The following is a 22,227-nucleotide window of genomic DNA, read 5'->3' on the forward strand; positions in this document are numbered from 1 at the left end:
GAATGAATGCAAATCACTCCCTGAAAATCCTTGTCTTCTTCCACTCTCTAATATTGTGATAATATATATCATCTAGTATTGTAGCACCCAACTCTCATTCAGCCCTCATGTCTAGAACACCCATCTCAGATTTTATCAACTGACTGAGGTCAATTTTATATTCTCTCACCAAGAACATTCAGTATTCTTTTTAAAAAGGTTTCCTAATCCTGAGTGGTCAGGAATATAAATATTACATGGGTTACAAAATTAATGGTCAACATGCATGGGAGATTTAGAATGGTGTATTGGATACAGTGTGGGCCTTGGAATTAGGAGTTCTAGTTTTTCTACTTAGCAAGTATGGCCTTCAAAAAATTTACTCGTTTCTTCAATGGATTGGTAATATTTGATGCACTCAGTGGATGGCATTTGTAAGCTAAAAGGTAATACAATTACTATAGTTCTGTAAGTTGTTGATGCATTTTAATAGTTTTGAAATAAGAATGTCTTCCATCAAAAGGAACTAGCCAGCTGTTTACTCTCCCTCCAGCTATTATTAAATTTAAGGTTGCTGTTATTGTTCAGTCACTAAGTCATGTCCAACTCTTTGCAACCCCATGGATGGCAGCACGCCAGGCTTCCCCGTCCTTCACTACCTTCAGGAGTTTGCTTAAATTCATGTCACTGAATCAGTGATGCCATCCAACCATCTCATCCTCTGTCGTCCCCTTCTCCTCTTGTCCTCAGTCTTTCCCAGCACCAGGGTTTTTTCCAATGAGTTGGATCTGGCCACCTGATGGTGGCCAAAGTATTGAAGCTTCAACTTCAGCATCAGTCCTTCCAATGAATATTGAGGGTTGATTTCCTTTCAGATTGACTGGTTTGATCTCCTTGCAGTCTAAGGGACTCTCCAGAGTCTCCTCCAGCATCACAATTTGAAAGCATCATTTCTTTGGCACTCAGCCTTCTTTATGGTACAACTCTCACATCCATACATGTCCACTGGAAAAACCACAGCTTTGACTACAGGGACCTTTGTTGGCAAACTGATGTCTCTGTCTTTTAATATGCTGTCTAGGTTTGTCATAGCTTTTCTTCCAAGGAGCAAGTGACTTTTAATTTCATGGCTGCAGTTACTGTCTGCAGTGAATCTGGAGCCCAAGAAAATAAAATCTGTCACTGTTTCCACTTTTCTCCATCTATTTGCAATGAAGTGATGGTACTGGTTGCCATGATGTTAGTTTTTTGAATGCTGAGTTTTAAACCAGCTTTTTCACTCTTCTTTTCCACCCTCATCAAGAGGGTCTTCAGTTCCTCTTTGCTTTCTGCCATTAGAATGGTACCATCTGCATATCTGAGGTTGTTGATATTTCTCCCAGAAATCTTGATTCCAGCTTGTGACTCATCCAGCCCACTATTTCACATGATGTACTGTGCATAGAAGCCAAATAAGCAGGGGACATATACAGCCTTGTCATACTCCTTTCCCAATTTTGAATCAGTCTGTTGTTCTATGTCTGGTTCTAACTGTTGCTTCTTGACCTGCACACAGGTTTCTCAGGAGGTAGGTAAGGTGGTCTGGCAGTCCCATCTCTTTAAGAATTTTCTACAGTTTGTTGTGTTCCACACAGTCAAAGGCTTGTAATCAATGTAATCAAAGTCATGTAATCAATGAAGCAGATTTTTTTTTTTTTTAATTCTCTTGCTTTTTCTATGATCCAGCGTTAGTTGTTCAGTCATGTCCAACTCTTTGTAACCCCATGGACTGTAGCCTGACAGGCTCCTCTGTCTATGGAATTCTCCAGACAAGAATACTGGAGTGGGTTGTCATTCCTTTCTCCAGGGGATCTTCCCAACCCAGAGATTGAACCTGGGTCTCTTGCATGCAGGTAGATTCTTTACCATCTGAGCCACCAGGAAAGCCCATGGATGTTGGCAATTTGTTCTCTTGTTCCTCTGCCTTTTCTAAACCCAGGTTTTACAACTGGCAGTTCTTGGTTCAGATACTGTTGAAGTGTAGCTTAAAGGATTTTGAGCATTACTTTGCTAGCATGTGAAATAAATGCTATTGTACAGCAGTTTGAACATTCTTTGGCACTGCCTTTCTTTGGGATTGAAATGAAAACTGACCTTTTTCAGTCCTATGGCCACTGCTGAGTTTTCCAAATTTGCTGGCATATTGAGTATAGCACTTTAACAGCATCATGTTTTAGGATTTTAAATAGCTTAGCTGGGATTCTATCACTGTTTGTGTTTCAGAATCAAGGAAATATAGTTCATAGAATGACACTGACCAAAACTTTGGAGCTTTTTGTGGTAAACATATCTTTCCAGCTAGATTCCGTTATTTATTATCAGTGTCTTATATCTGAAAGAGAAGAGCCAAAAGTTCCATTGGGTCATATTCTCCCATTTTCAGATGCATAGTCACGTGGAGTCACAGACACCAATTTACTGGGAAGCTCATCAACTTCAGCTCCCCATTTCCCCGGGGCCTCTGTTAATGTCCTGGGAAGGGCCCTAGTAATTTGTTCATATGGTCAGATATATTTCTAAAACATGCAAATTTGTTTTGTTTTCTTTTTCTTAAAGTGGTTCCCATTGTATAAGTTGCCAGCCCCATTAAACTTAGAATCACACCTGGATGTCACCTAAGGTATCAGTGTGGCACAGTTTGTGTTTAGGGTCATCTGTCTCTTGAGTTCTCCCTTGGCCTGTGTTTCCCCTCCCCTCTATCCAAACCTGCTCCTGGGAAGGACAAATACCATGTGATATCACTTGTAAGTGGAATCTAAAACATGACACAGATGAACCTACCTGTAAACCAGAAGCAAAAACATAGACAAAGAGAATAGACTGGTGGCTGCCAAGGGGCGGAGGCTGGGAGAGGGATTCATTGGGAGTTTGGGATTAGCAGATGCACACCGGTATATACAGAATGGATAAACAACAAGGTCCTACTGTATAGCACAAGGAACTATTCAATATCCTGTGATAAACCATAATGGAAAAGAATATGAAAAAGAATGTATATATGTATAACTGAATCACTTTGCTATACAGCAGTAATTAACACAACATGGCAATTCAACTATATTTCAATAAAATATTTTAGTAAAATAAAATTATTACAGAGGAAATAACCTTGCTTTTGGAAAAGGATAATCTATTTTATATTAAGGCCTTAGTGTGACTTTAAATCAGTGTAGTTTACCTCTCCTTGGGTTATTTACATTCTGCATTCTCCCGCTAAAGTAGAGTCAAAAATTATTTTTCTAAAGTGAAGTATCTGGCATTAGCAAACTGACTAAATATTACTCAGAGCTACAAAGAGACCTTTCTTTCACCCTTAAACACATACCCAGAGGAAACTCTCCCACTATGCCTACATATAGGCATAGCCCATTTGTGTGCTGTGTGTGTTGTCACTTCAGTCATATCCAACTCTTTGTGACCCTATAGACTGTAGCCCACCAGGCTCCTCTGTCCGTGGGATTCTCTGAGCAAGAATACTGGAGTGGGTTGCCATGCCCTCCTCCAGGGAATCTTCCTGATCCAGGGATTGAATCCATGTCTCTGGCATTTCCTGCGTTGGCAGGTAGGTTCTTTACCACTGGCACCACCTGGGAAGCCTCATAGTCCACTTATGGTTGCCTAAATCAGTTTCTATCTATTCAATATGGTGCTACAAAATTAGTAGTGAATTAGATTCTTTTGGATTTGAACGGCAGAGATAGCACATCCGAATGTGATGAGACAAAGGTTTACTTCGCTTCTTTCACACTTCTACCACTATTTTACTCTGTTCATTCACCTTCCCCTCCCTAACTGTCTCTCTGTAATATTGACTGAGTGCCTGCTAAGCGATAGGCACTGGCACATTGAAACAAGCATTCAACATGGGCTTTCCTGGTGGCTCAGACAGTAAAGAATCTGCTTGCAATGCAGGAGACTCAGGTTGGATCCCTGAGTCGAGAAGATGCCCTGGAGATGGAAATGGTCATGACTGAGCAAATTAAAAGATGCTTACTCCTTGGAAGAAAAGTTATGACCAACCGAGACAGCATATTAAAAAGCAGAGACATTACTTTGCCAGCAAAAGTCCGTCTAGTCAAGGCTATGGTTTTTCCAGTAGTTATGTATGGATGTGAGAGTTGGACTATAAAGAAAGCTGAGTGCCAGGGAATTGATGCTTTTGAACTGTGGTGTTGGAGAAGACTCTTGAGAGTCCCTTGGACTGCAAGGAGATCCAACCAGTCCATCCTAAAGGAAATCAGTCCTGAATATTCATTGGAGGGACTGATGTTGAAGCTGAAACTCCAGTCCTTTGGCTACCTGATATGAAGAACTGACTCATTTGAAAACACACTGATGCTGGGAAAGATTGAAGGCGGGAGGAGAAGGGGATGACAGAGGATGAGATGGTTGGATGGCATCACCAACTCAATGGGCACGAGTTTGAGTAAACTCCAGGAGTTGGTGATGGACAGGGAAGCCTGGCATGCTGTGGTCCATGGGGTCGCAAAGAGTTGGACACGACTGAACAACTGAACTGAACTGAGCAAATATAGATAGATTATTGAATGAATCAATCAATATATCAATCAATCAAACACTAACTTTTTCCAGTGGTAATACTACTGTTCTTAACCTACTAGTGTGTTTTCATTTTTGGTTTTCTTCATTAGAGAAGGTTAACATTGTCATTGTCCTCATTTTCCTTTAATTGTGCATCCAGTTATTCTATGACCTTTAAGATTAACTGTTATTCTTCTACTCTCTTCCCCTTTGATATACTTTGATATAACTAGTAGGTAAACCAGAGATTGAGAAAAAAGTTTCCTTTTTAATCTGTTCATTACTTCCAAAGGATTAAATGCTTGTCTGCCTTACCTACTTCTATGATCCTGCCACTAAGATATATTGGTAAAAGTGCTATAATGTTACAGCATCTATTGAGATTTCAAAAGAATTACTCTTTATTAATATAAACAATCATAAATAATGACGATATTAACAAAAAATATTGGCTTCCCTAATACTTGAAAATTCCCTTCCTTTACAAACTACAGTAGATACACCCACCATGGGCTCCTGTAGCACCCTAAATTCCACTGTTATATGAGTTATTGCATCTTACTATCATTGTTTCATTAATTATTTTCCCACTAGACCATAAAGTCTGTGAGTATGACCACCATATCCTTCTTGCTCATTGTTTTATCCTCAGGAGTTTGGAATACACAAGAATGTCATAAATAGTTTATAAATGAAGGAAGGGAAGAAAGAAAGAAGGGAGAAGGGAAGGAAATTTTCAAATATTAGGGAAGCCAATTGTTCAGTTTATTTAGTATTCAAAATGCAATCATAAGGACAGTATTTTTGAAAATACTTCCCTTATGACTGGGATTTCACCAACTCCTTCCTGTGCTTATTGAATTGCTGAAAATAATATCAAAAAGTGTTATTTCCTCCTCTGATTCCTCTAGGAAATGAAGACACAAATCACAGAGTCCAAGTGACTTGAGCCAAAATGGTTCATCTTGGTTCTTATGTTATTGTTTTGGAGTCTGCCCAGCTATCCGCACTATACCATCTGCACTGTATCCTAAACATCTCTCACTTTCCCATCGGACTATTGGCTGCATTGTGAGATTCTCAACTCTTTCCCTTGACTCATCTCTCAAAAGTACAGACAATTATTTTCATTCTAATGGAAAAGAGCGAGTGCGTGAATCACCCAAACGAGTGGGTTGTCCAAACACTGTTTGGTTTTCAAATGCATCATGTAGATTTTCATATAACCAGAATTTACCCACTGCTCAGAAAACTAAACATTCTTATGTGGCAGTCCAAATTTGGAAACCACAGCTGTTTTTAGCAATTGAGTCACTGTCTTTCAGGTGCCAAAAATATCACCTATCATATTCTCCAGGGTTCAAAGAAAGAGAAAAGAGGAAGAAAGCAAAGAACAAGTTGAGAATAAAGGTAACATGAAGCTTCTCCGGTAAAATGAATTGTTATTAAAAAACAACCATAATAACTGAAACAACAATAATTATGACAATAAGAACCACTATTCACTAGCAGTGAACAAACCAAGGTCTCATGTGATCTTCCTAATCTCCCTAAGAGGGAAGGAGGATAGTACAATGGTTGCTATCAAGAACTAGTTCCAGGAACTGTTGTGGATATCAAAATCTCTAGTTGCTTAAGTCCCATATACAAAATGGTATAGTGTTTGTATTATAACCTATGCACATTCTTCCATGTATTGTACTTTAAATCATCTCTAGATTACTTATAATACCTAATACAATGAAAATGCTAGGTAAATAGTTGCCAGTACCTGGCAAATTCAAGTTTTGCTTTTTGTAACCTTCTAAAATATTTTTTTCTTGAATATTTTCAATCAGTGTTTGGTTGAATCCACAGATGCAGAACACACAGATACAGATAGAGAGGGTTGACTGTGTTCTTAGCAACCTCATTTTACAGGTGAAGAAACAAAATCAGAAAGGGTAAGTGAATGGCTGAGGGTCATACAACCCAAGCCACTAGACTTCAAATCCTGTCTCCTGTCTCTTCTTCAAACAGCCTCACCACCTTGCATGAATTTGTTCGGGTAGGAAATCTACCCTTTTTCCACTACTAGGACCTAAGGAGAGATCAATAAGATTTCTCCAAACTTCTCGAAATAAAAAAGAAACAGAGATTCCATTTCTAGCTTTTGGATGAGAGTTCCATGTATATACCTAATAAAATGTTCACTTGGACCATCTCCAAGCTGGTTGGGGGGGCTCACAAGAAAGAACTTTGATCACTCTGCCCCAGACTGTACCCTAGTATCAAATTTACTAAACTCCCCATTCCACCCACAGGGGATTTCAGGGACAGCCAAAGTAACTTTTCAACTGATAAATCTTGATGACTCTTTTCTGGTCTCCTAGCCTTCATCTCCCCAAATCAGGCCAGTACTTAGTATATCCTCTGCTGTGGTGAGAGACTCCCCTTCTCAAGGCCCTAACAACTGGGTCCAGGTTACTGTAGCCAATAGAAGGTCTATCCTATGAATCAAACCTCAATGAATCTGTGATCTAAGAACAACCCTAGCAGATACCCACTTAAGGCAATTTCTGGCAAGAGTTTTATAAAAGAGATTTGGAAAAAGAAAACCAGTCAGAGAGAGAATTGAATGGGCTACTAAATAAAACAAGGAGGATGAAACTTTGGCAGACAGTATTTTCCCAAAGTGACTGAAAAAATGTTTCTGGTCTTATATGCCCTTCCAGAACCTCGTCACTCCCTTATCAAGAAGCGTTTATTTCCTCTTCTCTTAAATCCCTAAGGGTCTTGGTGACAGTCTTAATGAATCGACTATGGTTGAAGCAATGCCTTATGACTTCTGAGGATAGGTAGAAAAGTTAATAGAGCTTCCACCTGACTCGCTTTCTTGGGCATCTGACTTTAAAACTTTGAGAGGAAGTCCAAGGCTACACGGAGAGGTATTCTGGTTATCAGCCCCACAAAGGTGATAGTTGACAACTGACATCAACGTTCAGAGTGAATGAGTCTTCTGATGATTCCAGTCACTGGCCTTTGAATTAGCCTAGCCTTCATGTTTTCCAGCTGAAACTAATGGAGCAAAGAAAAGCCATCCTATGGGAATTCCTGACCCATAGAATTCATGGTCATAATAAATGATCGTTTTAAGTCACTAAGTTTTGGGATAATTTATTGCACAGCAAGACGTAACCAGAACAGAAACATAAGCCTGAGGGGACCACTGAGCATTTTGTATTTGCCAGAGCCAAAAGGTGGTTCCAGGCCCTACTGCTAATTCTATCTACCTCCTGCCAGGTGCCTTCTGTATATATAGGCCATTTCTCTTCGAGGCTCCACTGCTCCTTTCTGCAATCACACTTGACTCTCCTTTTCTGTGTCCATCAGACGTGTTTTTAAAGGTCTGAATTTCAATTGTGCCCAGAGTTTGAGACCTTTTCCTTAAGTTTCTTCAGGCTTGCCTGGACAAATCAGGAAGCAAGTTTAGTCTCTAATTTCAGTCTCTGAACATTCTGTGATGGTGAAGGAATATTCAGTGGTGGAGAGTAATCAGTAGTGGGGAGTAAGAGGAGAACCTAACTCCTAACTCATTTGTCTTGGTTTTGACCTAGTTCTACTTAAAGAATTACATGAACACAATTAGAACCTTCGCTCACAGTGCCATGACACCAATGAATCATTTTACTTCCAGTGATAATCCTTTGATCAGGTTGCCAGACTCAAAGCTGGAAAAACCAAAAATACAGTGACTTGTTATGTTGAACACTACTGTAATACAAAAACTTAGACTAGTACCTGGAACACAGTAAACACTCAGTAAACATCCACTGAATGAAAGAATGAACAAGTGAATAAGTGAAAGAAATTTCCTCCCCTCTTTTTAGAGACTAATAACTAATACTGGATTAGCATAATGTGCTTAGAAAACTCTATAGAGTTTAACAGGTTGACATTCTACTTCGTTAGGTAATATGTTTTTCAGCTTGCTCAAAGTAAGTATTAAACCTTGAAACTGTACAGTTCCTCAAGGGCAAAGACCATGTCTCATTCTATTTTGTATCCTCAGCAGCTGGCACTATGCCTGCTACTTGTTAAAAGCTCAGTAAATAGTAGTTAAATATTAAAAACTAAGTGAATAACAAGCAGAGACTGACAGATATTTCAAATAATTTAGTTCTCCTAGGCATTGCCTAGTAGGAGACAGTGACAGATAAGGGTGATCCCCAGAGGGATCAGACTGGGATGTAGAAATTCAGAAGTCCTGAGGCCTCACAGCTTTTAAAGACTCAAAGGGTTATTTATAATCTGAGTATGACATTAAGTGCTTTTCTATGATTGCACCAAACAGTATTTTCTTACACAACTAATTTTATAATGAGCCATTTGTTTATTTACCCATTCACTTGTTCATTCATCCCATATACATATATTTTGGCCATGCCATGGCTTGCAGGATCTTAGTTCTTGGACCAGGATTGAACCCAAACCCTTGGTGCTGGAAGCATGGATTCCTAACCACTGGACTACCAGGGAACTTCTCCCATTCACTCCATATTAGTGGGGGCCTACATGTTTGTTTTTTTGGCAAAGATGTATTTAATCTGCCCAAGAGGAAGTTGAATGTTTAATAGGTCTTCATTCCCTGGAAAGGGCTTCCCTGTGGCTCAGCTGGTAAAGAATCTGCCTGCAATGCGGGAGACCTGGTTTCGATCTCTGGGTTGGGAAGATCCCCTAGAGAAGGGAAAGGCTACCCACTCCAGTATTTTCGCCTGGAGAATTCCATGGACTGTATAGTTCTTGAGGTTGCAAAGAGTCAGACATGACTGAGTGACTTTCACCTTCACTTTTCCCTGGAAAAGTACCTGACTAGGAAACCAAAGAAAGATGAGATACTATTTTGTAGAGGCAGATGGAAATCGTAGACATAAGACCCTCATAATTCAGACTTAACTAATCTAGTGTATTGCAAAATGTGATCAGCATTGGGTAGAATCACTTGATAGATGACTATTAAAAGGCAGAGATGTCTGGGATCCATTCCAGACACACTAAGTCAAAACATCAGAAGTGAGAGTGGAAATTTCACAAACAGCCTCTAGTGATTTTCATTTTACTCAAGTTTGAGAACTACTGACCACAGGTTTCTTGCTAATATATGACCTACATGTGCTTGCTTAATTTAATCTATGTCTACAAAAGTAAGATGTTACTTGGCTGATTCTAAGATGTCTAGGAGTACTGTACCTGTGGCTCAAAATTGCCAATACCCTAGACCACAATTCCACTAAATGAATGTAATCATCCTCTCCTTAAACTAATCCAAAATAAACTCTTGCAAAAAGAAAGTAAAACCTATCCTTCCCTCAAGTAACTCACAATTTAGAAGCAAACTATTACAAAGTATTTGTCATTAAATATAGGAGCTTTTAAACCTGGATATGGCACATTCAAACCCTTCTCAATCTAAAAACAATAAATAATAATCATCAACTATGAGAGGTAGCTCATGGCCATGCAAGTCTAGACTGTGCTATCCACAGTGCTACCATCCAGCTGGAACCCTGTGACCTTCCCTTGCCTTACTCCCAAACTCTCTCCTCTTCTTCCCCAGAGATTTTTACTCACTTTCTGAATTTTCCTAATCTGGTCAGAGAGTGTGTCTAACAGGCGAGTTTTCAGGAAGTCCATCACCTTGACCACCCGGCCATCAATGTAGCAACTGGAATAAAAATAAAATAAGAATCAGGTAAAATCTCAAGCAGGAGATTACAAATATATTTCTCTAGCCAGAGGTCTCTGCTGCCTGAGAAACAACAGCCCAGGTTCACTTGAGCTTTTACATTCTAAAAAGTTTTGATCCTACATACTTTTCAAACAAAAATAAACATCTTATCCTCTTTATTTTTACCTCCATCTGTGGGCTAATACTGTGATTTTTTCAGCCTTTGTCCACTGAAACTGCATTTATTGCTCTATAGGAACTGATAGGAATCCATAACACAAATTGGGTAATGGGGAAAAGCTTACTTTGTTGCCCCCATAGGGAAAGTAATTTAACAACCCTTCCATACCATCCTTACTCCAACTTTAAAATAATAAAGGTATGTGAGAGGTTTGCAAGACTACTCAAACATTTTGAAAGGTTTCCACATCTTTAAATAAGAGAACACCAACCACAAAAAATCAGATTTGGTGCAGTGAGTGAGTTGCAAAAATTTCATCTCCAGTTCACTTCCCTGGCAAAATACCTTGTAGTCAACCTCCTTCCTCTTCTACAATAAATGAATGGATATGAATAAACAAATAAGAAAGACAGATTACAGTCCAGGTGCCCTATCCTAAAACAGCAACATTTGGCACTCCTCAGTGTGGCAGTGTCCCTGGTTCTGTTAGATGGCTTAAGTGAAACATCAAGTTGTGCTGACACTATGCTGTTAACATTCAACCAAAACAAGTCCATCCGGCTTTGTGTGGACTCTCTGAGAATTCTTACTCTGAAGACTTGAGTTAAGTAACAGAGTTAAGTCCAGAGTTAAGTAACCTTCTTTATCTTAAACCTCCCAATACTCGTCTTTGCAAAATTCCAAATTAAATCAATTTAAGTCAAAACTTATGACTCCTGTGTGCCTTTTCCAATCTACTTAGGTCTCCTTGGTTGATGAATAATGATAGACTATGTCATTCTTAGTTATTCACCAACCTCTCAGTACACGTTTTAGAACCATGTGAAAATCCTTTGTAACATTAAATTGCCGTTCTAATACGTGATGTAGTGGAATGGTTAAAATTCCTTGTAGTCACACTTTGAACTAGGTGCTCTGGCTGCAGTGTGGGTGGTAGCTGAGTGCCTCCCATTCAGCCTTCCCCTTGGCCTCCCTCACCACGTCACACATTTCCACAGACTCTAATGTTTAAATCATTGGTATATTGGAAAGAGTCCAAGTTTTGGAGCCAGAGAGATCTGAATTCAAATTCCATATCAGGTATTTACTATCTATATGATCTTGGATAACATGCCTGGGCTTTATGAGCCTCGGTTTTCTTATTCTTAAAAGAGAGGTAACCTATCTGCTTCCCAGGATAGTTTGAAGATTAAGCAGATAAACCTAAAGTGTCTGGCATACAGTAAGCATTCAACAACTTTTAGTTCTTTTCTGATTTCTCTAATTTTCAGCTCACAAAGATGGGGTCACAAACAATAGGAGGTTGACTAAATTACACGTGTATAGAATTCTAAAAGTGAGATTGTTGTGCCAAAGGGTACATGCTTTTGAAAATTTGGGTGGTTACTGATATTAGGGAATAAAACAAACCAATGACAGGACCTTTCACCTCATTCCTGGTACTAGATGCTAGACTCAGATCCAATAAACATTTACTATGTGTAACACACAGAGCTGGTAACGTCCATATCCATCACCTCGCAACCTCTATTAGTAATCCACTGTCAGCACCTCCAGTTGTTTTTCGGTTGTGATTAGACAGCATACTACCTGAAAGCTGGGCATATGAAAACGCTGCAGTGCTCAAATAAAAAAATAATTTGTGCAATGTTAATATAACACATAATGAAGGACATAAATATTTGTATTATACTACATAATGACTATGTGTATGTTAAAAATGTACTGTAATTAGTGTTCTTTTATGTTTTGATCAAATACATTATAGTTTCCTCTTTTTTCTTTGTTAGCTCCCCGTAACTATTTTAAACATCAGAAATATAAATTTTGCTGGCAAAACATATAGTTTTAAGGCTCCTTGAGATAAAAGTACCAGATGTACTCTTTCAATATGTAGGATTCCCTGTGAACATGCATCCTATCCCACAGATTCCATGACCCAGGGTTGAGGGGCCTCACTCTTCCCCTTCTTCCTCTGGTCACTTTTCTCAAGTACACAAAACTTGGAGTTTGAAAGCCTTGGTTCAAGCTCAGCTTTGCCACATACTACCTATATAATACTAGGCTTCCCCTTCTTTAAAATTGGTTTAAAAGGAACCCAAATATATATTTTCACAGGGTTACTTACTGTACCCTGTGAATAAAAATCAGGAGAAATGCTGAGAACAGAACATGGCACACAGAAGGTACTAAATAACCAAATCTGTCCTCCAGGTTACTTAAATATCCAAGGTGGTAGCAACCCAAACTAAAAAGCCATGGGATGGGATAAGCAGGGAAACACCTATCTGGAGAAAGACACTGTTCATCCACTGTAGGATCTGGAATGAGGGTATTATGGAGGAGCAAAAACAAACTCTGGATTTCCAGTAGGTGGGAGGCAGGGGGAGAGAAAGAGAGAGAGGGAGAGAGAGAGAGAGAGAATGAAATGGGGAGCACTGTGATTATGCTGCAAAAGTTTGGAGTCTGAAAAGATCTTAGTGGTCATGTGGTCTAAAGTAGGTAAGCCAGTGACAACATCCCTGAGAGTGATTATCTGGGACAGGGAATCGACTCTCATACTCTACTAGTACAGATCCACTGTAGCACAGCTTGAACCCAGGAAAGGTTCTTCTACCATGGGTCTGAAACTGGCTTCCTCTTATTGTTCACTCAACAGCTGTTTTCTTGGACCCAGGAATAGTCCAGCTCCTCCTTCATGTGACATGTGGGGGAGGAATTCCAGTAAAAACTTTAGCTTAAGCTTTTTAGAGCCTATTCTTGGCCCCACTCTTAACCTAACAAGCTGGATTCAATCATTCTCAGTTGGTCTCAGGCTATCCTGAGGTCCATGAATTAGACAAGAGCCTAGAGAACTCTAGGCAGGAAACCAGTGTGACAAGGTTATCTTATCTCAACAGTGCAGGCAAGAAGGAATCTGGGTCTAAGTAAGGGAGGTCACAGAAAAAGTAAAAGTGAGAGCCTGTGAAGAAAGAACTAATAAAATAAAGCTGTAGAGTGTAGGAGAGATGGGAAGGGAGTCAGTGATGATCATGAGCTTATGAGAGGCAGTGTCTTAGAGGACATTGGTGCCAAGGACATATAGGCTAGTCAGACTAGGTTTTAGGTTTGTCAAAGGAAAGAAATTATTCTGCCTAGATATCAAAGACACAGAGAATATCGAAGAGAAAACAGGTCCTTGGAGATGTGAGAAGTCAGCATAGAGAAAAGTTGAGATAGAAAATGTTGACCTCGCTGTTTTCTTTTCTTCAGTTTGTAAATAATGAATGAAGTCATGGCCATAGATGAGCTCTCTCAGGGAATCAGAGAAGTTAACAGAGATGGGAGATCCTCTAAAAGCTTCTCAGTTGTGGCCCTGAACATTGCCTCTATCTTTCGCCTAAATAAGACTCCCTTCCCCAGCCTGACCATCACAGTGTCTTTTTAATAATTGCAGTCTGAGTCAGATTCACATCTGGATGCCAAGGAATCCCATATTACCAAGAAGTTTCACCAACTTTCATTTGCAAACATAAATCCACATTTATATTGTACTATGGAAATAAGAACTTTCAGTTCAATTCAGTCGCTCAGTTGTGCGCAACTCTTTGCGATCCCAAGAACTGCAGCACTCCAGGCCTCCCTATCTATCACAGAGTTTACTCAGACTTGCGCCCATTGAGTCGGTGATGCCATCCAACCATCTCATCCTCTGTCATCCCCTTCTCCTCCTGCCCTCAATCTTTCCCAGCATCAGGGTCTTTTCAAGTGAGTCAGCTCTTCGCATCATGTGGTCAAAGAGTTGGAGTTTCAGCTTCAACATCAGTCCGTCCAATGAACACTCAGGACTGATCTCCTTTAGGATGGACTGGTTAGATCTCCTTGCAGTCCAAGGGACTCTCAAGAGTCTTCTCCAACACCACGGTTCAAAAGCATCAATTCCCTGGCACTCAGCTTTCTTTATAGTCCAACTCTCACATCCATACATGACTACTGGAAAAACCATAGCCTTGGCTAGACGGACCTTTGTTGACAAAGCAACGTCTCTGCTTTTTAATATGCTATCTAGGTTGGTCATAACTTTCCTTCCAAGGAGTGTCTTTTAATTTTATGGCTGCAATCACCATCTGCAATGATTTTGGAGCCCCCAAAAATAAAGTCAGCCACCGTTTCCCCATCTATTTGCCAATAAGAACTTTGGTCCTGCAGAATTTAGTATTCCTTTTTAAGAGAGGAGACAAATGAACCATAGGTATGAGTTGATAAATACCTGAGCCTTTTTCTTGGGTACCCCGGGACAATTAGCTTGCTGCACTTCATATACGTGAAGCTTCTTAGAAAACACTCAGTGTCAGCAGTTTGTAGTTATTTGAAAAACTCTTGCCTATTACAGATATTTGGCTCTCTGATAGTGGCTGCCTATGGTAAAGGGCTCAATATATCAGTTAGATTTGGACATAAGAGCCTATGATAACCACTTGGAAAGAATAAATTGTTAAAAATGGAAAAGATGGTGATTTCTAACCAAGACTGGGTAAGTGGAAGTGGGACTGGATTCCAACTGACTGTCCAGTGATGGGGGGCAACTCTGTGCTTTCCTCTGTCTTCCTCAGTGGGAGAGTGATGATTCTGAGCTGCCAAGGTTTCTTCTCAAGAGTTAAGTAGCTTAGTAATGGCTACAAAGGCACCAGAGGACCAAACAAAATCAGAGAGGAAAGGCAGGGAAAGAGAGAGGAAGGGAATTTGCCAGTAAGATGTGCTTTGGCATCTTCCACATAAACCTGGCAGAATGGTTGTTTCTAGAAATGCTTAGATTGATAATTTTAGATAACTCATAGTCCTCCTCTAAACTCTCTTGAAATCTCAGCATCTCTTAGGATCACACCACAAATGGCTGAGCTATTCAACTAAAAGCTGAAGCGAGGAGAGGCTGTGCAGAAATACCCTTTATGTGAACTATTACTACAAACACAATGGGCTTGAAACCATTGTGTGTGGACAAATAGCCTGTCTGGCTCAGTAACAGCAACCATCATTCCTTCCTCTGCTGGCCTCCAGATCGGCAGCTCATGCCAAGCACACACCTGGGAAGGTAGCAAAGATGACAGAGTATACAAAGTAAATGGAACTACTTACCAATTCATTCACCAACTCTCTTGCTCTCTTTTGTTCTAAATTTTATTTTTATTTTAATGCTTTTCATCTTATTTAAAAGTCTGCCCTTTATCTGTTTATTATAAAAGAAACAAGCGCTCATTATAGACAAAATAGGAAATGCACATAAAATTAAAATATGAAAATGAAAAATCACTGGTAAGTCCAACACCTAGAGAAACTCATTGTTAACATTTTGACTTGTGCCCTTGCAGACTTTCCATAGTAAATATACATAAAATTTCCCATAATTAGTTATTTTAAAAACTTACTCCAGATCCTATTCCACTAGCATATAAACATAAAATTGTCCCAGCTGAGATTCTCAAGAAGTCGGTATCACAGAGATCCAAACAAATATTAGAGACTCCAGATGAAATCATCTTACTTTTATTTCCATTCCATTCTGGCCAGATAGGGATCCTCTGCCAGGAGCAGGTCTCATCTCCTTTCTTCTTTGCTTAACCTCGAGTCCCCTTCCCCCTTCTCTAGGCCCCCAGATTTAGTCTTCAGGATTGTACTCCAATTAGCCACTTATGCCCATTAGCCTCTTAAAACATTTAATGAGGAGAGCTTGATGGCTCCAGGGGCAGCTGGTTTTGTTTACCTGGCTCTTTACTTTAAAAGGAAAAACCTTTGCCCCTTATTATCTGACCTCTTCTTTTATTTCAGGTAATTGCATTAGTGCTGGCTTTCCAAAGCTCAGGAATTTCCGGACCTATTTTGCTGCCTGCTGCTTTCAGGGAGGAGGGGCTGTCTACTCACAGTTCTAACACCCTGCCTCTTGCCTGGGCAGGTAATGCTGTAAAACTGGGGCCTTCCCCACTGGATCGGAGAGAACTTTGGATAATCACTAGAACAACCCTACTGACCTATAAAAGCTATTCTGACACCTTGAAGTCAAACACTGGATAGGCTGATACTAGTCTCTCCAAAGCTTTATAAATTGTTATCTGCCCCTCCTCCAAGGGCCTCCCTCTGGGTTCCTACTGAGCACATTCTCATATTTACCTTTGGTTTGCTTTCTGAGACTGCACTATTCTTGATCTTCTTTGCTACGGGTCAACGTTATTATCTTGGGTTCAGAACTACTTTAAGAAGTAAAGCTTGGATGAAATAAATGCTGTTAGGGAAAAAAAGGTCCTATGAAATGTAGGTGTCTTTTGGCTTTCTTCAACCAGTTCTTACATTATCTATAAAGGAGTCACCAAACTGACTAAAGGGTTGTGGTACAGGAATTTCAGAGTTTGGTAAAATGTTATTATTGAAAAATTATACAAGTAACAGTCAAGGTGGTGGGCAATCCATCAGGCACATAATGGGTACTCAAAAGCTATATTTAATGAAAGCATGGGTGTCTGTATAATCTAACCCACAGTTCACCAAAAGAGTGGGCCTGAGTCTTGAGTACAATCACAAAGGCCTAATGCTCTTGAACTTTTCTCTCTCCTAACTTTGTGTACATTTTGGGTCCTGAGCTTCGAGCCCTGATCATTCTCCCCAGTGAACACAATGCATGTGGAGAGACACTCTGTCTTGGCAGGGACTCAAACAGCTGGCCCTTGATCCTAGCAGCGCTAAGGAGAGCTCCAGGGGAGCAGGGAAGGAGAGGGATGGGAAAGCCGTCTGCAGAGTGCTCTGAGGGGGCAACTCTGGGGATTTTCAGAGTAGTGGCACGTGATGGCACCAAAAGTGTGAGCAGGGGTGTATCTGTGTGTTTTGAGTCTGAAATGTAAACAATTTGTGGGACCCTCTTTAAGAAAAGGAAATCAGAAGTACAAAACACAAAATTAGGTACAAAAGTAAATATTTATTTAGAATGACAAAATAAATCACAACAAACTCCCAGAAACTTCTTTCAAATCTCTCTTTTTCTGAACGATCTTTATGCAATCTATCAGAAATGTTTACACAGCAATGCTTCCCCCTCACCACCTAGAACATCCTACAATTCTGAGCAACTCCCAGCATTCCTAGGAATCGATGCAAGTGAAGGGCTTGAAGCTTAAGTCATTAGCTTCCTGGTCAGTTTAACTGTGGGTCATCAATAATAGAAATGGCAGGATCTAAGTTACTAGAATCTAACCATCTATGTGCAGTATTTATTTTCATTCAGTGTTTGTAAACTGGGAGCTTATACAGTTACCACAATCTTTCCCTGACGTCTTTTCATATAATTGCCATTGTAACTGAATAGAACAACTAACTTGACTATAATTAGTGCATTACCAACTAGGAAAACATAGAAAGGAGAATGACGAAGGGAGGAGCCATATATGTATTAAGTTCCTTTTTTTTTTTTGCTAGCTGTTTTACATATGGTGTCTCATTTAACCTCCTGAACGCTCACTGTTTTGCAGATTATAACCTGTGGCTCAAAGAGATGTAGTAGGGACTTCTCTGGTGGTACAGTGGATAAAATCTGCCTGCCAATGAAGGGGACATGAGTTTGACCCCTAGTCCAGGAAGATTCCGCATGCCTTGGAACAATTAAGCTTGTGTGCCACAACTATTGAAGCCTTTGTTCCCCAGAGCACATGCTCTGCAACAAGAGAAGCCAGGTAAATGAGAAGCCCATGCATCACAATAAAAAGTGGCCCCCACTCGTCCATAGCTAGAGAAAGCCCAAGCAGAGCAATGAAGATCCAGGGAACAAAAAAAGAAAAGAAATATAGTAACTAGGAAACCAGAGACCAAGTAGGTACTAGGCAACAGATAGCAAAAACTTCCCTCTCTACTCTGCTTTGCCAAGTGTGAGGGCTATGAAGACTACGGTGCTTACTTCATCTATCTGTAATCAAGTTGCTGCTTTTCAACTTCCTTTAGTCTTGTCTATTTCAACTATCCTGAATACTTAAACAATACTGAGCTAAACTCAAATTTCTCAAGAAAATAAAACAAATACAACAAATAAAAGCACAAGCAAAACAATAACAAAATCAAAAACCTGGGGAGATAAGTAAAGGAATGGAGATGGTATAACTTTACTCTTTTTCTTGCAAGAGTGTTTTTCAGAGTATTTTTATCAGTAATTGTTATACGAAGAAAAGGGGCTCCATTGTCAAAAATAAGTTTAAGAAATACTGGGTTAAAACCAAGTAGTATTTCCTGTTCCAGCCAGCATGGAATAGATTAGAATTACCCTCCAGTCAGAGACAACTAAAAATTTAACACAAAATACCTAACAACTCTTTGATCAGACAGCAGCCAGCTCAAGCTTTGATCCTTGAGAAAGGCATGGCACCTGAGGTGAGCCCCACATTTACCTGGGCTTGCTCCTCTAGAGAGGGTAGAGATAATTTATTGACCACCCAAATTTTGTGCTCCCCTTCTACAGTGCAGAGCTGTGTACAAGGAGCAGCAGCCTAGCCAGAACCTATTATACCTCTGCCTAGATCACAAAAGGGGTGCCCATCAGACTAATAGGTCAAAGTACTGTGAGCAGAAGTGATGTGTCACCTTAGGCTAAAGTAGCTGGAGATGTGTGTCACTTCTGAGAAGAAATTAAAAAGCCATGTCCTTCCTTATATATTCTTTCCTCCATTGCCAGATGAATGGAAGAGTCTCCAAGGAGAAGTCACATGATGGACAAAATCAGGGTCCTGAAAAATCACATAAAAGGCCATCCACCAGGTACCTCAGCATTGAATGTGACATTAATGAGAAACAAATGTCTAACTGTTAAGCCACTGAGATTTGGGGGTTTATTTATAAGAAAACAATGTTATATTTCCTAGTGCATACGTATTTGTTACTACAAAGCTCCATTATACCAATCTGTTTGATCAACAGTGTATAATAAAAAGGTTGTCCTTTGAAAGAAATGGCCCCTGTTATGAAAATAAAAAGACTAACCCAGAGAACCCTAGTTAAGAACTGTAGTTTGAATTGACGAGGTAACTGTCAACAATGGGCTGAATTCTAATATCATGCAAGGACAGTTGAGGAGGGGAGAGATGATTCTCATTCTTAGGCAAACTGAGTTCAGGGTGTAACAATGACTAAGGTAATTACTAATGACCAGAGAGGACATGGAATCTAGAATATTAGAAGGGAGGTCAGTTAATGGAAGCTACATATCAGTGGGTGGCAGCCTTTTGACTTACATCCAGTATCCTCCACTAGGCCTCTGGTGAAAACCTGAGTTTTCGTTTGAAGGCCAGCCATAGTTTGAGGTAGATTTATTTCAGCATCAATATTGTCAATGAAATCACATGTCCTAACTTGCATGTATCATACAAGCAGGAAAACCAGAGGTTCAGCTCTCCTCTGCATGATGATGTTGCTTATTTCTAGACACCCAGCACTCATAATTGTACATGCGTGTGTACACACACACACACACAAACTGCTACTCTAGCTGCATTCACCAATACTCTGTATATTTTAGTTCTCTCCCTGGTGGCTCAGTGGTAAAGAATCTGCCTGCCAATGCAGGAGACATGGGCTTGATCCCTAGGTCAGGAAGATCTCCTGAAGAAGGAAATGGCAACCCACCACAGTATTCTTGCCTAGGAAATCCCATGGACAGAGAAGCCTGGTTGGGCTACAGTCCATGAGGTTGCAAAAGAGTCGGTCATAACTTAGTGACTAGAAAACAACATCTAACGTTTATTCCCAGCAAACTCAATGTCATAGAGCTACACCTTGAATTATAGTCACTGTGTAGAATATTGCACCTAGAGAAAAACCTTACACCAATATAATTCTTTTCACAACAATAGCCATGTCTTCATTTTAAAAGAAAGACTGGCTCTCCCCATGTAAGGCCTTAAAAGAAACTATTTATCATGAACATGATAACATTTATCATGAACAAACATGCACATGTGTGTATATGTGTTTATTTGTGTTAAGAGGGACAGACTGAGGGGGGGAGAGGTATCCATCTATTAATTAGATTTCAAGATTGGGGTAAATATAAGGTTGGTTTTTGTGTTGTAGGGAATGTGAATTGAGCCCCCAAAGAAACTATTTTAAATTTCAGTATTTGCATTTTTGTATAATTAAGTTTGAGTATCATTAATATTTTATAATTTTCCTTTAAATTAGTTTTAATTATTGTTTTGATTCATAATTTTAAAATATAATAAAAATAATTCTGTTAAAAATACACATATTTTAAAACTTAAACATGACAACAAAAAGTATAAAGAATTTGGTGATTAAACCAAATCTCAGTGCACCAACTTTATCAACATTCAGAGAAAATCATGCCAGTCAGTTCTGTATGTCTGTATACATGCATCTGTATATACATACATATACATGTATACATACATATAGGAATAATAAAAATACTAATATCAATAATTTTAGAGTGACATTATACAATATGTTATATATCAGACACTAGTTCCTTAAAATGCTTTTTATACATTTTTTTTAATGGATTCATGCTTTTGCTTTTACTATATTCAACTTTTTTAGATAGCATATATCAATTGCCTCTGTGAAAGGTAAGGGCATTATTCCTATATTTTTACAACACTGACAATCACAATAGACTGATATTTTTGTCTCAACCATCAAACATAGTTTAGAAAACTCAAGAGGAGAAAGAAAATCTATTGTATTTATTCACCCTTTGCCTTTTTATCTTTTTTCCTACTTGATGCTCCAAGTTTCCATCTTTTATCATTCCTTTTTTTTTTTAAGAAAACTTATCTTAGCCATTCTTTTAGGTAGGTCTTTGTCAACAACTCTTAGTCTCCCATCATTTGAAAAAGTCTTGATTCCCCTTTCATTCCCCAAAGTACTTTTGCTGGATACAGAATAGGTAGACAATTCTTTACTTCAGCCCTTAAAACTGTGCCACTTTCTTCAGGCCTCATTATTTCTGATTAAAAAAATCTGCCATCGTTTAAATTTTTTTCTCTTCCTTTTTTTTTTTTATAACACCTATAAGTAAAATGCCAGTCTTCCCAGGTGATGCTAGTGGTAAAGAACCCACCTGCCAGTGCAGGAGACACAGAGACACAGGTTTGCTCCCTGGGTTGGGAATATCCCCTGGAGGAGAGCATGGCAGTTCACTTCAGTACTATCTGGAGAATCCCTTAGACGAACCTGGGGGCTATAGTACATAGGGTCACAAAGAGCTGGACATGACTGAAGTGACTGAGTACCCGTGCAAGGTGCCATTTCTCTCACTGGCTTCAAGATTTTTCAGTCTTTAGCATTCAGCAGTTTGAATATGGTGTATCTTGGTATGGACTTCTTTGACTGTATCTGGGGTTTACACAGCTTGTTAAATTTAAAGGTTTACGTCTTTTGCCCAGTTACAGCGAGTTTTAGCCATTATTTCTTTAGGTATTTTTTTAGTCTCACTAGCTTTCATTCTGGGGTTTCAACAACATAAATGTTAAATCTTTTGGTAAATCTTTTGGTCCTATAGATCTCTGAGACTCTTGTTCATTTTTATTTTTTAACCCAGTCTATGTTTTGGGGGTTTTTTTTTTTCTGTTGTTAAGATTGGGTAATTTCTGTTATTGTATCTTTAAATTCACTGATTGTTTTTCATCTTTTTCCTTCATTCTGTTGTTGAGCCTATCCACTGAGTTTTTTATTTCATTTTTTGTACTTTCAATTCTAAAATTTCAATTTGGTTCTTCTTCATTTATTTATTTGTTGAGACTTCCTACTTATC

At 39.3% G+C, this 22,227-nt stretch overlaps 1 protein-coding gene across 3 annotated transcripts in view; it reads right to left on the reverse strand.

The window, feature by feature from the left end:
- The window catches only part of HPSE2 (heparanase 2 (inactive)), a 676,642-nt gene that overhangs the window by 144,622 nt on the left and 509,793 nt on the right, over positions 1–22,227 (reverse strand). For all 3 annotated transcript variants that reach the window (XR_009696126.1, XM_061162357.1, XM_061162356.1), the window contains exon 7: positions 10,171–10,264. Coding sequence is in view for 2 of the 3 variants with exons in the window: in XM_061162357.1 (XP_061018340.1) it covers positions 10,171–10,264 (94 nt within the window). In the remaining variant the exon portion in view is untranslated. The remainder of the gene's footprint in view (positions 1–10,170; positions 10,265–22,227) is intronic.

This window comes from Dama dama, chromosome 15, assembly GCF_033118175.1.
Source record: "Dama dama isolate Ldn47 chromosome 15, ASM3311817v1, whole genome shotgun sequence".
Classification (NCBI taxonomy): Eukaryota; Metazoa; Chordata; class Mammalia; order Artiodactyla; family Cervidae; genus Dama; species Dama dama.